The sequence below is a fragment of the Erythrolamprus reginae genome, chromosome Z, assembly GCF_031021105.1.
Source record: "Erythrolamprus reginae isolate rEryReg1 chromosome Z, rEryReg1.hap1, whole genome shotgun sequence".
Classification (NCBI taxonomy): Eukaryota; Metazoa; Chordata; class Lepidosauria; order Squamata; family Dipsadidae; genus Erythrolamprus; species Erythrolamprus reginae.
The window spans coordinates 28,152,997-28,170,360 of record NC_091963.1 but is presented as its reverse complement, the minus strand read 5'-3'; the positions used below and the strand labels follow the sequence as shown (position 1 = coordinate 28,170,360).

Here is a 17,364-nt window from a genome sequence, read left to right as displayed (position 1 = left end):
TTACATTTCTTTATATGAGTCAAAGTGAAAATTGAAAATGTTTAGAAATACATATAAACAATCTTCAACTTTACAGTATTATAATCCAGAACAGTCGTCATACAAAATTGATTTTCTTTTTCCTACTTATAAAAGACAACAATTAAATATTCCTGATCTTGTTAGGACTTATTTGCAATGTGTAGATTTATTTGCAATAGACCAATTGCTATGTGGATAAAATAATCTTGAAATTTTCATGAAAACTGGTGAGGAGAAAGTAACAAAATGTTCGCTATGATATAATAATGTAAATTCTTCCCATTATTATTTTATCCATTCATATCACATCACAAGTACATTAAAAAGAACATATATTTCCCAATTCTATTCTCTCTATACACTAATGACTGCATCTCATACGATCCATCTGTTAAACTACTGAAGTTTGCAGATGATACAACAGTGATCGGACTCATTCGAGACAACGATGAATCCGCATACAGATGGGAAGTTGAACAACTATCCTTGTGGTGTGACCAGAACAATCTAGAACTGAACACACTCAAAACCGTAGAAATGGTGGTAGACTTTAAGAGAAACCCTTCCACCCTTCCACCTCTCACAATACTAGACAACACAGTATCAACAGTACAGACCTTCAAATTTCTAGGTTCTATCATATCTCAAGACCTAAAATGGTCACCTAACATCAAAAACATCATCAAAAAAGCACAACAAAGAATGTTCTTTCTGCGCCAGCTCAGGAAGCTCAAACTGCCCAAGGAGCTGCTGATTCAGTTCTACAGAGGAATCATTGAGTCTGTCATCTGCACCTCTATAACTGTCTGGTTTGGTACTGCAACCCAACAGGACCGACACAGACTTCAGAGGATAATCAGAATTGCAGAAAAAACAATTGCTGCCAATCTGCCTTCCATTGAGGACCTGTATACTGCACGAGTCAAAAAGAGGGCAGGTAAAATATTTACTGACCCCTCACATCCTGGACACAAATTGTTTCAATTCCTACCCTCAAAACGTCGCTACAGAGCACTGCACACCAAGACAACTAGACACAAGAACAGTTTTTTCCCGAACGCCATCACTCTACTAAACAAATAATTCCCTCAACACTGTCAGACTTTCTACTAAATCTGCACTTCTATTCTACTAGTTTTTCTCATCATTCCTATCACCCATTTCCTCCCATGTTGACTGTATGACTGTAACTTGTTGCGTATATCCTAAGATTTTTATTAATATTGCTTCTTCATTGCTTATTTGACCCCTATGACAATCATTAAGTGTTGTACCACATGATTCTTGACAAATGTATATTTTATTTTATGTACGTTGAGAGCATATGCACCAAGACAAATTCCTTGTGTGTCCAATCACACTTGGCCAATAAAATTATATTCTATTCTATTCTATTATTATAATTAGGGTTATTTATAATAGAAACTGATGTATCTTGCTTAGAAAAGCCTCTTGTTTATTGATTAAAAGTGTTAATTAATCTTCCTTAAATTCAACTTTTTCCAACTTCTAGTTATGTTGATGGTATAATTTTCAGAATTAGGTAGCAATGAGCCCAATCTCAATCTAATATGGAAGAAATAATATTGGGTTTACAATGCTTTCAAAAAGCAGAATAATATTATTTCATGTGATTAAATTTTTTGTAATTATCTTAACTTTTTCTGTATTTACCTTGCATATATGAATGCAGAGAACTAAGAACTTTCTTGACTCAAACTAACGAGCTAACATCCAACATTCCTTTCCCAACAAATGGATATTAGATGTTTTCCAGGATGCTCATGAGTAAAATAGCTCATCTTTATTGTTACTGCCTAGTACTAATAATCAGAGACACATTGTTCTTAGATTTTAACCTTCCTTTTAAATAATTTTCATTATTGTCATGTTCATCTGGATAGTATTTGGTATCTGAAGTAGCAACATATTTAATGCAGTGTTTTATTGTGGAATGGTTGCCCCCAAAACCTTTCCCAATTAAAGGAGGCTGTCTACGGGACCATGTGCAATTATACAGCTATCACCATGCCATTTTTCTTTTACAAATGTCTTCATTTCTGATTCAGCTTTCCCCCCCTTAAATATTATATGAAAATGAGCAAGACCACCATTGCATTGTAAAGAGTACATATGATATATATATATACATACCATTTTTGAGGCTTGAGAATGTAAGAATATAAGACATATTCCTTCAAGATAGAAAACCTTGTAAGAAAAACATTTAATAGAGCCTAGCTCACTCTTATTTTGTTTCCCATCATATTGTATGGCAATGTTTTCTATTAATTAGTTGTGTGCTTTTAAAAAAAAATGAGATTGTATTATAAAGAAATGTGGCCATCTTCTAGCTAAGAGCAAAACTATAATGTGAACATTCTTCCTCTTTTTTTATTTTTTGTTTAGCAATTTTGATGTATAAAAATTATTAATTTTAATCAATATTATTTTTGCTGGAAAATAAAGATCATGGTTTGACGTTTAATCCCCACCGAGGATTGTATAGGATTTAAAATAGAGACATATGCACACAGAAATAGGTTTCTATAAAGTTGGCCTGTATCCCATGAACATTTAAAGGAAAAAATGAAAAAAGTTTAAATATGCACTGGAGAGGTTTCACAGGAGCCCCTTCTTGTGTTTTAAAAAAAAGTTTGATAAAACTTCATTTTGAAACCAAGGTGAAAATGTGTGGAAAGGAGTGCCAAGGAGAAATCACTGAGAGAAAAAAGGGAGATACTATAAGACCTCTATAAAAATTTCCACATCTGTATCGCCAGCCCTGTAAGATAAAAGGATGAATAGAAAATACTTGCTGAGCCTTTCATCCTTAGATTTCTGATATTTTTTAATGCAACAAAAAATGTTTTCAGAAAAATATAAAATACTTATGAATTATTATTGCTCTTTTTTGTAAAATAGCATTAAATACAAATCCACATGGAAAAATGCAGAAACTATCCAAGTATCAGAACATCTGTATAAGTTGTAAATAATAGCTTACTATATAGTATATTTAATTAACTATATTTATAGGTTTGCATACATAGAGATAGATAACATGGGACATTGGAATAACAATATCTTACTAAAATATGGATCAACATTGTTCCTTTAGATTTTTTTCTTTAATTTTTCTATGCAATCTGTAGTTCAAAATGCTTTGAAATGTTATTACCAACAATAAACCTCCCCTCTCTCTCACATTAACTATTCAATTCAATTCAATTCAGTTTATTAGATTTGTATGCCGCTCCTCTCCGAAGACTTGGGGCGGCTCACAACAATAATAAAAACAGTATAACAATGGAACAAATCTAATAATAAAATTATTATTATTGTTGTTGTTGTTGTTGTTGTTGTTATTTATTAGATTTGTATGCCGCCCCTTTCCCCTTTACATTAAAAACCCCAACAATTTAAAAACCATACAACACATACATACCAAACATAAAATATAAGAAAGCCTGGGGGAGATGTCTTAATTCCCCTGTGCCTGGCGATATAGGTGGGTCTTGAGTAACTTGCGAAAGACAAGGAGGGTGGGGGCCCTTCTAATCTCTAGGGGGAGTTGATTCCAGAGGGCCAGGGCCGCCACAGAGAAGGCTCTTCCCCTGGGGCCCGCCAAACGACATTGTTTGGTTGACGGGACCCGGAGAAGGCCAACTCTGTGGGATCTTATCGGCCGCTGGGATTCGTGCGGTAGAAGGCGGTCCCGGAGGTATTCTGATCCAATGCCATGAAGGGCTTTAAAGGTCATTACCAAAACTTTGAATTGTGACCGGAAGCCGATTGGCAACCAGTTCAGGCCACGGAGTGTTGTAGAAATGTGGGCGGATCTAGGAAGCCCCACGATAGCTCTCACGGTCGCATTCTGCACGATCTGAAGTTTTCAAACACTTCCTGATCATCCTGAAAGGTGAAATAAATAAGTTTTAAATGCTTTCTGAAAACAGCTTTGGAGTTAACCTAATTTGGGTAATGTGATATTTGAGAGGAAAAATGCTGTGGATAAGGCATATTTCTTGCACCCCACAAGATGGTTCTCTGGTCAATGAGACTCGGTGTCCCTCCTATAGATCAAGATTCAACAAGTAGAGACAATGGAGAAAGATAGTCCCTCTCCAGTAATCTGAACCAATGTCATGAAAGATTTTCTAGATCAGAATTAGGACTGGAATTGCACCCAGAAATCCAAGTCCAGTGCAACTCAACGAAGCAAAACACAACACAGACTATTTTACATTCTACAATGTCAGTTTCTCATATGATTTGGAATGAAAATATCATGGCTTATGCTACTAATAATCAAATGTGGCTGACAATTTTCAGGATTGGAAATCAACATCCCTGTGTAATATACCTGGATGCTAGAACTTTCCAAGATTTCAGAGGTGTTAACTTGCTTTCTAAATGGGCCCAAAGAGAAGAATATTCACAGAAAGTTTCACTCAAAAATAAAGGTTAAAATAAAAGTATAATTATGATATAATGAAAATTTTGATAGATAAAACTGCCATTATGATAAAATCAACTCCACTTAGTCAAACATTAGCTTTCTGGTGAAAAGAAGGGTCCCTAATAGGTTGTGGCTTGGACTATAGCTTTTCAAACTTACCAACAGAAGGAACCATTATTTCTTTAGTGTATATGAGTCTCCTCATTAGGGAATGAGGTTAAGGACAGTCCTAGAATTATCCCACAAGAACCTGCAATACAGCAAATGTCTGCAAATAGCTTCATGATGTGCTTTGAAGCAGTCTGGGTGCTGAAAGATGGGACGTGGTGCAGTAATCTGTTCGTTATTGAAGAAGCAGCCATTTTGGAATTTATTTTCCAAACACAATAAATTTTTTAATCATTTTTAAGGACTACTGTTCTTTATTAAGTGTTATGGCCCACCAGCAGCCCATACGGATGGTAGCTGATTCCAATAGCAAAGAGGCTAATGTGGTGATGCTCCAGCAACCTGTGCCGCTGGCATCCGAGTCAGACAGGAGGCTGAAGAGGACTCGGTGCCAGAGGTAGAGATTCAGCCAGAGTCTTCAAAACCTTCAGAAGCTCCCATCAGTGTCGAGGAAGAAGAGAAGGAGCATATTGTTGTGTACATAAGTATGCACCCCATATTTACATGGTAGCCGCAGATTGGCTAGAGCGCGACCCGCAAATTCAGAGAATTGTAAGAGCCATGCCTCCAAGCAAGCCGCTTTAAAAGTGGCTTCACTTAGAGTGTTGCTCATTCAATTCTATGCTAAAATTTGCTTCCCAAAAAAACCAGTGGACAACTTCAGTATCTCAGAGTCCTTATTATCTCGATCTACCATTGGCGATGAGGGTACTGAGGAACAAGGAAACCACGTGGCCACAGCAGCCATCTTTAACAAAGCAAACAAATAACATCTGCATAGCCATCCATAATGGCTTTGCAAACTCACTAGCTCCAGCATACTATGGCCCTGAGAAGGAATCCTGGAAGACATACATGTTGCGATTCAGGATGTTCCTGCAGGCGAACAACTTCCATGAGATTCCAGACGACAGGAAGAGGGCTTTTTTCCTTGCGTACTGTGGAATCTGACATTTATAACATGGCACAAATCTTGATGGACCCAGATGATATCAAAGCAGTAGCCTGGTCCACTCTTCAAACCACTAGCCAACCACTACCATCCAGCAGCCCTGGCAATGTTGAGTAGAAATGAGTTCTACCACCAAACATAGAGAGAGGGTGAAATGATCAACGATTTCATTGTACCACACTCAACTATAGACTGACTGGATGTTGGAGGTTCCAGAGGCGGACAAGGTGGAAGGCAGAGAAGAGGTAGTCTGGTGCCTACAGCTCTGTGATCGGAGAGTGACCCAAATAGAGGAGCCTCAAATGCCCCAACAGCCTGGGAAACCACCCACGAGCCAGGTACAACTTCCAGGACGCCATGTGCCACTATTGGCGGAAAAGAGGACACATAGCAGAGGTATGCAGAGCAGCGCAACCAGCCGGGTTCCAGGATGGCAACACACAGCAAGATCCACAGGTGGGAACTGGCCTACTTGCACTTACCAGAGTAGACTGAACTCTCAGAGGGGAAATTATCACAGAGCTGAGGAACACAGCCCAAGCTCCTACAGAGGTAATTATTCTACTGTGGGATACTTGGTTTCGGAAGAGGACAATAAGGTCTTCATAACTGTATAAATTAATAAAAGACCATGCAAAATGGAGGTGGACACAGGATCCACATATAGTACAGTGGCATGGACTAAATATCAGGAAATCATGCCAACTGTGACAAAAAGACAATTAAAATAGAATCAGTTTTAGGAATAGCAGAAGTGCCTGTAACACTTAAAAGACTTTTGTGGGGTCCTGGACTTAATGGGCCAAGGCAAACATTACTGGGCATGAGATGTTCAGACCTCTGGGCAAATCACCAGGTTACACCACCTCACTAACAACAGGAAAGAAGACATATTTGAGAAATTCCACGACATCTTCTCCAAGGAATTGGGCAAGTACAAGGGGAAACCATAACACTCAACCTAGACCCTACAAGAACACACGTGAGGTCGATTGGACACTGGGGAAAGGGACAAAGTATTCACCCACAACTATGATGGCGAAACACAGTGGAAAAAAGTGACTATCCTTAAGACGATTGAGTCAAAATCATACAGACTAGAGTTGGAAGATGGCCAAGAGTGGAGGATGCACATAGACCAGTGTAGTGTAGATGGCAGGACACCTCCAGCCTTTGACAAGCCAGTCCCAGCAAGCAACAACCAGGGTCTCCACCCCACCTACAAAACTGCCATTTCACAGCCAGAGAACTACGATGTACCACACAGGAGCCAATCTGGGATCCTACTTGGTCTTCCGACAACGACGAGAGCCATCCTGAGGCCGGCAATAGTGCTGCAGCTACAACATCGGGAGAACAGTTCCCGATCCTTCCAGGACTCACCAGTGGAGCTGCAGCAGAGTGACCTCTTCTTCAGGAGCCATCACAGAGACTGAACTGCACAGGTCCAGCAGAACAACCAGGCGACCAATCTTCTTGCAGGATTACATCACATGGATAAACGAATTAAGCAATTTCTAAAGTTTATAAAATATTATTGAAAGTATTAAAAGATATCTATGTTAAGAAAAACTTAAAGAAAAAATGTATTAGTTTAAATAAAAGTATAGAGTTTTTAAAAGGATGTATACAAGAAGAAAACATAACTTAGAGGTAGTGATCTAAATTTATTGAGTTAGGTGGAGTTAATTGGAATTTTATTGGTCTGAAAGTGAACTTTAACTGTGTGTTAAGAGACAGCTAAAATAAGATATTAGAATATTTTACAAATTTTTTAAAGATTTTAAATTTTTAAAAATAGATGGAAGAAAGTATTTTTGTCTTTAAGGTTAAAGACTCTGAAAGAATAATGGGAATGTTATCTTACTATAAATGATAATAATATATAAAGTTTATAAAGACTATTAAGTGCAAATAGAAATACATATAATGTGTGCTGCAAGGAAGATAAAAGCAATGTTTACATTGATTGTTTTATTCAAAAAGTAGAATGTATTTAATTATGTTTTTATTTGGATATCACTTCTGGATTTTGTGCTTGTAATGAACAAATGAAATTTTGACTGGTTTTGAAAATTTGCTGTTATAGAAATGGCTGTTAAAAACTGATATGTAAATGTAAAAAGATGAATCTGTAATGTTGTTATCTTATACTGTGCTAAAAAGAATCAGAAGTCTATCATTTTCTATCTCCCCTTGTACTTCATTTTCTTTCTCTCTCTCCTTTTCCTTCCCTTAATTTCCTGTTTTATTTTATTTTATACACTGACAAAATATTAAAAGTCATGAGATAAAGGTTTGTTCAAACATTCAAGGAGCTTTAGCCTGCCATAAAGATACTTTCATTGACTTATCTGCCTTTATAAAGTATCTACAGTAACAGGAATTAACTTTCAAATCGCTCTTAAAATTTACATCACATCTTTATATAATGTTTATTTTGATAACATTGGGAGGTTAAACCAACTAGTTATATCTATATAATAATAGATATATTTAATTCAACATTATTATTTATTTTTAAGGTAGATGTCACCGGGGCGGACTACCAATTTTAGCCCTACCAGAACACACCAGAAATGTGCCCCAGTATGTGCGCTCAGCACGCCCCTGGTGCGCACTCGTACTCGGCACGTGATTCAGCTTCTGCGCATACACAGAAGCGAAATCTCATGCGAGGGTGCACATGCATGCAATTTCTGAGGGTTTTTTGCTTCCACGCATGCATGGAAGCAAAAAAACTCAGAAATTGGAGATAATAAGGTAAGAGCTGCCCCATCGCGCCACCCCCCGTCCCTCTACGCCACTCCCCATCTGCCCACCGTGCTGCCAACCACCCCCTGCACCGGCACGAGTGATGGGAGCTGCCGGCTCCCAGCCACCCGTCGCGCTGCCAGCCCCTGCCCTCTGCGCCGGCATTAATATTGGGAGCTACCGGCTCCCATCTGCCCGCTGTGTTGCCAGCCGCCACCCCGCTGCTGCACCCTACCCTCTGATGCTGCCGCGAGCAGCCTGCTCACTCCACCACAACGCGGCTTTTACCCTCAATCTTCTGGTTGATGGGCCATGGCGCAGGGAGCAGGCGGGGCGGCCCCGAGCTCTCTGCTCTCCCACAATGGCCGAGAGATGCCTGCGATCAGTGTTCTCTCTAAAATTTTTTTGGGGTGAGCGGAAAAGTATAGTGTCTGAGCGGCAGTCGCTTCGGGACTGGGCGGCACAGAAATAATAATAAAATTTCCCTCTCGGCTTCTGGGCAGGTTTGGAAAACTCTGAGTTGATGATGATTTTTAAGTGAGCGATTGCTCACTGCTCAGCTTAGAGGGAACTATGCCTGCGATGCGGGACAGCAGAGAGCAGGCCACCTGGCTGGAGCTCAAGCGGGCAGCTGTTGGTCCAGCAGCCGAAATCTTGCATTGACGTCCTTGCGGCAGCGAGATTTGGGGTAGAAATTGCTGTTTCTTTGCTTCTATGCATACACAGAAGCAAAAAAATGGTAATTTTTATTGCAATCGGGTACACTCCCAGGGGCAACAGAAGGGCCTACGTGCTCCGTTGCCACTGCCGGAACGGCGTTCCCAACCATTCTGGCTGCTGCCCATCCCTATATGTCACCCAAGTATTAAAGTAAGTTTTTACAAATTATAAATTCTAATCTCTTTTGGCATATTATGGATAAGAATAACAAAGTAGACTCCTTCCAATTAATAGGATAATCAATTTATAAATCATTTTATTTATTACTTCAATAAGCTTTGGTAATGACTTTGTATAAATATTAATGAAAACCATAACATCATCAGTGTTGAATGCAACATATATTTAATATTTTAAGACTGAATAATTAAACAAGCCATTGATTCAAGAACCAATTTTCATTTAGGAAGTTAGGAATATGTTTATTAGTTGCCACAATAAACAATTGAAATTCAATTAACAAAAGATGGTAGAACCCCATTCCTTGACATTTAATATAGTCAGTCTGAGCCATAAAAAAGACTTTTTCAGTCTCAATCTAAATTCATAAAAGATAGACAGGCATTCTGACAATATCCATCTGATCATTAGTATTCTCTATATTGCCACAAATAAAATGTAATCAAATGTTATAATTGACTATCTAAATTGCAGATTTCCGGACCTTCATATTCTAGAGTAAATTATAGACCAATAATTTAGCTATAGATAACTAATCTTCTGTCAATAAATATTCAAAATTCAATACTGTACTTGCCTCCACTAAATCATGGAGATTTTAAGCATCACATTCAATTTAAATTGGAAAAAAATAGAGGGATTAAGAATTTTACTGGATGCATTGATTTAGGCCAGCATTTGTGATTATGATTAAATCAAAATACAGTAAAATAATATTAAAAGAGTCTGTTTTTATTATATTTGAATTTTTTTTATATTTGAGAGTTTCAGAATAGAACATTCCTTGTCATTCTGTAAAACTATTGGCTTTTTCATATGACATAAAATGATATGGGGGGCAATATGCTGGCTCTGTTAAAAAGTGTTATTGCTAACATGTTGTAAGTTGCTCTGAGTCTAAGGAGAAGGTCAGCATAAAAATAAAATAAAATTAAATAAATAAATAAATAAATTTTGCACATTTTATTTTATTTTTTTCCCTACAAAGAAGAAATTTTTTCCTATGGGGTTTATTTAGGTGTTTTTTACTCAAACTTTAAAAGAGAATGGGGCGATTTGAAGTACCTGAGACCATACTACTTATAGCTACATAGCTTTTACTTCTGCAATTGTTTAAGAAAATGCAGATATATTGAGTTGGCTCATGTTATGAATTCTGATTAATTAATTTGTATGTAGATTCTTTGAAGACTTTTCACTACTCATCCACGAAGCTTTGTCATCTGGTTGCGCAATTCCTGCAAGGAATATAAATCCTTCCATTTTCCACCATTCAGTCAGAACTGAAGAAACTTCTTGGATGAGAAGTGAAACATCTTGAAGGAAAAACAGGAAAGTCCAATTACCTTTTTAAGAAAACCTTTGTATTTGATTAATAAACTTAATTTTAGGTACCTGAACTTTCCTGAGTACCAATTCATTTGACCTACTGTGTTTAGGTAAACGGTTGAAACAGGCATTCCTGTGAGCATTAGGAGTGACTATCCAGGTATACAAAGATTAGGAGAAAGGAGGGCACTATAACCACTAGATAGAATGAAGCATGCTTCTTAGAGGTAGAGGTAGAGAGGATTTTGTGCCATACTTTCTTTATGCTGCTTCAAAAATGCTTTTCTGCTGTCTTTTACATATTAGGCCATTTAAATTCATTAATATAGAAGGTTTTTTTTCCTTCTTGTATCTTTACTAATTTCTTTTTTCATTTCAGATAAAAACATCTGTTATCTGGGCTACTCCAAACATTTCCTTTTCAATCCCATTGTGGGTTATAATATTGGCAATACTCCTTGGACTACTGGTTTTGGCTATGTTGACCTTAGCTTTGTGGAAGGTATGTTATATATTGGAACTATTGGGTAGGATGTTAACAGAACAGAATTTGGAGTTAGAGAGAGGAGAGAAAAGAATTTGGCCGTCTCATTCAGTCATAGATGTATGAGAAAAATATGTTTGTGTTGCTGGTCTTTTTAAAAAAATCTTGTTTTCAAACACATTATTAAAAATATTAGTTATAAATGGGATAGAAAGAACAGCTATGATTCTTAAGACCTTTATATTTTGTCCAGCAACTCTTTCTGCAGAATATAACAAAGAAGCATCACTAGTATTGTCAAGAGGTTATTTTTTTGAGTTTTGTTTAAAATGTGAGTAATAGATTTTAGTTATTTTTTTATATTAATTCAAATTTGATTTTTGTGCTAGATTATTATAGACGCAATGTTATGCAGTTTCCTTAGAAAGTAATCATAAACTTCTGATTTATTAGATTATATTCTGAGTGATTAGATTATATACTGTCAAGATGGCATGATGGGTAAGATCTCCCTGCATGGTGAGACGGAAGTTATTCATTCCTGGCATTAAATGCCACTGATGACCTGCCAAGTAGAGCTCTATTTTTTTTAAAATGCATTCCCTTTCTTTACATCATCTGTCCTAGACTGAGTTACTCAGAGTTACTCATCTAGACAGATAATCCGTTACTTAGACATACTCATGCTCAACATTAAGTTTTTATTTGTTCTTTGCTTACATTGTTGGAAAACAGATCAGTCACAGTGCAACTTGGTATGAAATAGCAGTTCACCAACAATACTTCAGTAGAGACTCACCAGCTTTCTGATCTTTCTATTGGAATGATTCATAGTCACAGTTATGATTTTCAGACTTCACATCTGTAAAGATGGTTCCCCCCCCCCCCCTATACTGAATACAGTGATACCTTGTCTTACAAACTTAATTGGTTCCGGGACAAGGTTCTTAAGGTGAAAAGTTTGTAAGACGAAACAATGTTTCCCATAGGAATCAATGGAAAAGCGATTAATGTGTGCAAGCCCAAAATTCACCCCTTTTGCCAGCCAAAGCGCCCGTTTTTGCACTGCTGGGATTCCCCTGAGGTTCCCATCCATAGGAAACCCCATCTCTGGACTTCTGTGTTTTTGCAATGCTGCAGGGGAATCCCAGCATCGCAAAAACAAGTGCTTCACTGTCAATGGAAGTCCGGAGGTGGGGTTTCCCATGGAGAGGAGCCTCAGGGGAATCCCAGCAGTGCAAAAACGGGTGCTTCGCTGGCAACGGAAGTCCTGAGGCTGGTCATCCCATTGGTGGCGGTGGGTTTGTAAGGTGAAAATAGTTTGTAAGAAGAGGCAAAAAAATCTTAAACCCCGGGTTTGTATCTCAAAAAGTTTGTATGATGAGACGTTTGTAAGATGAGGTATCACTGTACTTGATTTTCACCATTATATCCTTTAAAAAGCAATCTATTCTCATAAGCATTTCACATTGGGAAAACAAAGCCTCCCCAGTGTTAAATATTTGTAACAAAGTATCTTTGTGTAGATGTCATTCTGCAAAACTAATATTGTTTTCAGTTACTGTGTGTGTCGGGATGTAACTGTTATTAAGGATATCTGCAACATTGAGATATAAAGCTGAAATTAATGTTATATTTTTATAACCACTCTATCATCAACTCAAGGCAATGAATATGCTTAGTACTTCTGCCTCCTTTTTTGTCCATAATAACTTTGGCAGGTGGGTTAGTTGAGTAAACATGATTGGCCTAAAGTCTTTCAGCCAGGTTTTATGCCTAAGGGAGGCATAGAACTCAGTGTCTTGTTTCTAAATATCAAACTATCCTTCTCCCACAACACCAAGCTTTCTGCTACAACACCAATGTGACTCTTGTTTTTTTAATTCAGTCATAGTCTTGTTTTTTAATTCAGTCATAATCTGACGTATGCAACAGGATCTCAGTCATATCTATTAAAAAATAAACACTGATATATTCAGTGGATTTATTCCCCAGTTTATTTTCATATAAATTGAACAGTCTTGGGAATACAGTGTGCTTACAGAAAGTTTATTTATTTGTCTGTTTGTTTGTTTGTTTATTTGTTTGATTGTTCATTTAATTAATTTCTATGATTTTGCATTTCAATCAATAACTCTGGATGACTTACAATTCAAAAAATATATTATAGTTAAAACACTAAAACATTTTAAAACAATACAAAACAATTAAAACATCCAAAATACATATACATAGGAGCCAAGATACTTGGCCACTTAGGAAACAGGGCCCTTGACATATTCAGCGCCCCACGTTCGTGAACAGAGTGAGGTTTTTAGGGCCTTATGAAAGGCTAACAAGTTCTTCTTGTATTAGTGGTACGATTTCCATACAATAGGACTTTGTTGTTATTTTACGTAGCCTTTCTATCACTTAAAGAGTACTTGAATTAGTTGCCTACATGCAAAATTCAGTTCTGGCTGTAAGCTGATTTGATATATTATCTTACTATTTTGAAAAAAAAAATTCCCAAAATGGTTTAATTTCAAAAATGCAGATGTTTTAACTAGCAATTCAAGCCCCACTTGCCAATGATTATGAGAATTACAATATATCTGGAGTCATTTGATTTGCATAAGCATATTTAGTGGAGTCCTAATAATAGTCTGAAATTTAGAAATATGATGTTATAGTAATCAGATGATTGTTTCTCCCCCCCCCCCCCAATTTACTCGTATTGTATTGTTTTGTTCTAGTGTGGGTTTTTTGACAGAGCCAGGCCACCTAGAGATGACATGGCTGAAAAAGTTCATCTAACAAGTGACAAGACTACTGATATCTAGAAAACGAGTGTCCAGATCAAGGGTTTGTGTTCATGTTACTAGGAACCTTAATTTGGATCAAGATTGCCAAATATCTGTAATTGGACCTATGCAATATTCTACATATTCAGATTATAGAAGACAAAAAAACACTGCTATCTCTGCCTCGGAATTGACGAGCAACCTTCCATCCAAAAAGAGCTAATGAAAAAGAATGTTTTAGTTTTTCAAAACTGATTCTTAGTGAAATTACTGGATACATCAAAAGCAGTCATAAATCCAAATGAAGCAGAGATGGAAAGCCAACAACATTTAAATGGATGAAGATGAACAAGACACAATGTTCAACTCTACTGTATATTGGCAAAATCTTGAGGCATCTCCCTAAGGATAGAAACTTTTATAAACACTGGCTCAGGGAGGCAAGCAATATTATGGGTAGTATTAAAGTAGCCTTTCAAAGTACTTCTTGAAAGTAAGACACACAAGTATTTATCTATCTTTTGTAGACTGGGCATCCTACAAAAATAGGGTCTGAAATATTTTGTTTTCACTATTTCACTTGTAAATAGAGTGACTATATTCTTTGCATTCCATGTACTAATTATAAATGTTTGGAAAGAAGCAAAGTTTTATATTCCTTTGTTAGGAGTAAATGTATTATAAAAATTTATAAAATTTCAGAGCTTGAAAATGAGCCTTAATACAAAAGCTTAAAATAGAAATGTCCATTTATTTAATGACTCTACATCATGAACGAAACAGATTAAAATTGTTTGCAATTTCATGATAGTAAGGAAAAGTATGGTATTCTAGGGAACAAAACACAAACCAAAAAGGAGAAGGGTTGAATCCGTATAAATTATCTGTACTGTATTCTAGTAATATAACCTAGTTCTTTCCAACAGGGGGCCTAGGTAATAAATTGTAAAGGCAAGACAAGAGAAAAACTAATTGGTAAATTTGATTTAATAGAAAGACTCCATGTAAATTAAATCAGATCAAGAAATAAAAATAATTCCTCAACCCTTCCTAAGAAACATTCTGTAGTTCACAAATTATATAGTTAACATTTGCTTTGAATTGATGGATTATACAGAAGAATTAAATATTTGGAGTTGTACAGTTAAATAAATCCTAAAGTTCCTAAAGCCACTGAGACATCTGGCTAGCAGATTCAATTTTGAAAGGACCTTCATCAATTTTACTCAGAAACTTTTTGAAACAACCGATGTGTTTCTCTGTTTTTGCTCCTATGATTCCCCATAGGTGCAGGTTATTTAGAATTGTATATCTTCCAAGGAATGTTTGCCTGCTCTCTAACAATGATGGTTCAATGACATAATTCGATGCATATAAAAATGATTCCAGCAACTCTTAGAAGCTTGGCTGATCTCTCCCATGGAGTGACTTCACTAAGCAAGCAGATTTGTGAACATGCTTAATGTTTTTTATAGATTGTATTTTTTATTGGGCCAAGTCCAAAATGATTTCCAGTCTATAGATTATGTAATGATAGGATTAAAGTATTTTCCTTTGACAAAAATCAAAATATATTTGTGTTTTTGGAATATTTGCAGCTGTACTTTTTGGCAAAAAAATGTATTTGTGCAAACAGTGAAAAATTCTGCACTAAGTCTTACCCAAGTGTTTATATTTTCAGCATCTCATTATCTTCTCTTGGATTGGTTTATCGATGCTATGTCTAACATCAGATGTCCCAGTTTCAATTGCTCCAATAATCCTACTGTTTGTTCTACAAAAGTAAAAACCTATTATGTAATTTCTGTTGTCGTCGAGGTGGACACAGAGGAAAAGCCCTATCCCTTTCTGCTGCTAGAATTCTTTGAACATTTTGTATATTTTTCCGCAATCAAGAAAAATCCAAAACCTGCCAATCCATTCTTCAAAGAAGGTTTTGAAAAATATCAGTTTCTAGCAGTTAACTGAATAGCTGAACAAGTTGCCCAGGTTTTATTCTGAGACATTTTAACTAAACTCATAGAGTTTATCCCACAGTCTTCAGATTCCTGGTGGTCCAAGTATTATCAAGTCCGACCTTGTTTAACTTTTCCAGATCAGCCAAGGTTAACTAGGTATTATCACCTATTTTTCTAAAAATCCTATCCATTTGCTAGGCTGCTATTATTTTAGAGAAACAGAGACTTTGTAGGAATCAAAAGAACCTTTGCAGAGGAATATTTAAACAAGCTGTTTAAAATAAATAGAGGAAGCCTGTAATCACTCAACTAAGGACAGGCAACCTCTGGCCCTTGGTCTAATTTCATCTGGCCTTTGATCTAATTTCAAAAGGCCTCTGCAAATGATGAGCTCAATGTTCTTTTAAGAATAAACTCTGTTCTCTTATATGCTGACTGGCAGTGAAGAGAAAAGAGAAAAGTAAATGTCAGAAAGAATGAGAGAATAAAGGAGGTATTAGGAGAAAATGATGGCCCATTCACATTTATTCTTATTGCCATTGTTCAGATGCATTACAGATGCATTATATTAGCAGTTTCCTGTTACAGCGCACAAAAATTAATTCTGCATCTAAAGAAGCTATATTATTCTCTGTAGTTTTCATTTTAGCCTAAAATCTACTTGATCATAATTAAAATTATTGTGATTTTCATGTTCATAATTAGCAATTATGAATTGAGAAAAATAGTCAAGAATGGAGTACTATTGTGTTGTTTCCTTCTGTATTCATATACCATGTAAAGGATTACTGCTCTATCTGTGAAAGCAGTTTCACCTCAACTGCTTAATATCCATCTATGTAAGCAAAGCAATTAGCATTATTTTTGGCAAGAATAGTAAAGATTGATATATAATCCAGAACTGGCTGCACACATGTACATCAGTTGCCCATAATTGTCTTGGGTTAATGAGATAGAATATGTTTTTTAAAAATGTTCTTATGTGCAATACTTTTATATTATCTATGTACATGGTGCATGTTTACACTGGCATTTTGTTCTTAAAAGAAGTTCAGATTGATTAAGAAATAAAATAACTGTTATCTTACCTCCATATTTTGTTAACATTTATTTAAAACAAAATGTATTTTATTTATTTATTTATTTTGTCCAATACACAATCCATATTGAAGAGAATAGACATGTAGTAATATATATAAAGAAAAGGATAGAAGAAAAGATATAAAAATAGAGAAGATATATGAAAGGAAGAAAATCAGGCTTCTATGTGGCCCTGATCATACAAGTGCTATGAATAGCCACTAACACTAATTTACTGCTTGCCAATGGCTATGAAAATTCAACTGTTTACTTCACCTACATAGACAACCCTGAAATAGATGCACAACGTGTAACTCATTCAAGTCAGTAGGGGAATTAATTAGTCTTTCTCACCGATATCTTCATCTACTAAAATAAATAATACCAACAATGCTGGAGAACAACCAGCATTTGTGCGCATGAAGAAGGAAGGACTAAGTACAATTAAAGTCAACCGTTTATTTTATTCAGTT

General features: G+C 36.3%; 1 protein-coding gene across 1 annotated transcript in view; it reads left to right on the top strand.

Annotated features, from left to right (window-relative positions):
- The window catches only part of ITGA8 (integrin subunit alpha 8), a 171,601-nt gene extending 154,703 nt beyond the window's left edge, over window positions 1-16,898 (top strand). The window contains exons 29-30 of the mRNA XM_070767084.1: window positions 10,966-11,088; window positions 13,806-16,898. Coding sequence (XP_070623185.1) covers window positions 10,966-11,088; window positions 13,806-13,892 — 210 coding nt within the window. The 3' untranslated portion in view covers window positions 13,893-16,898. The remainder of the gene's footprint in view (window positions 1-10,965; window positions 11,089-13,805) is intronic.
- Window positions 16,899-17,364: the final 466 nt, after the last annotated feature.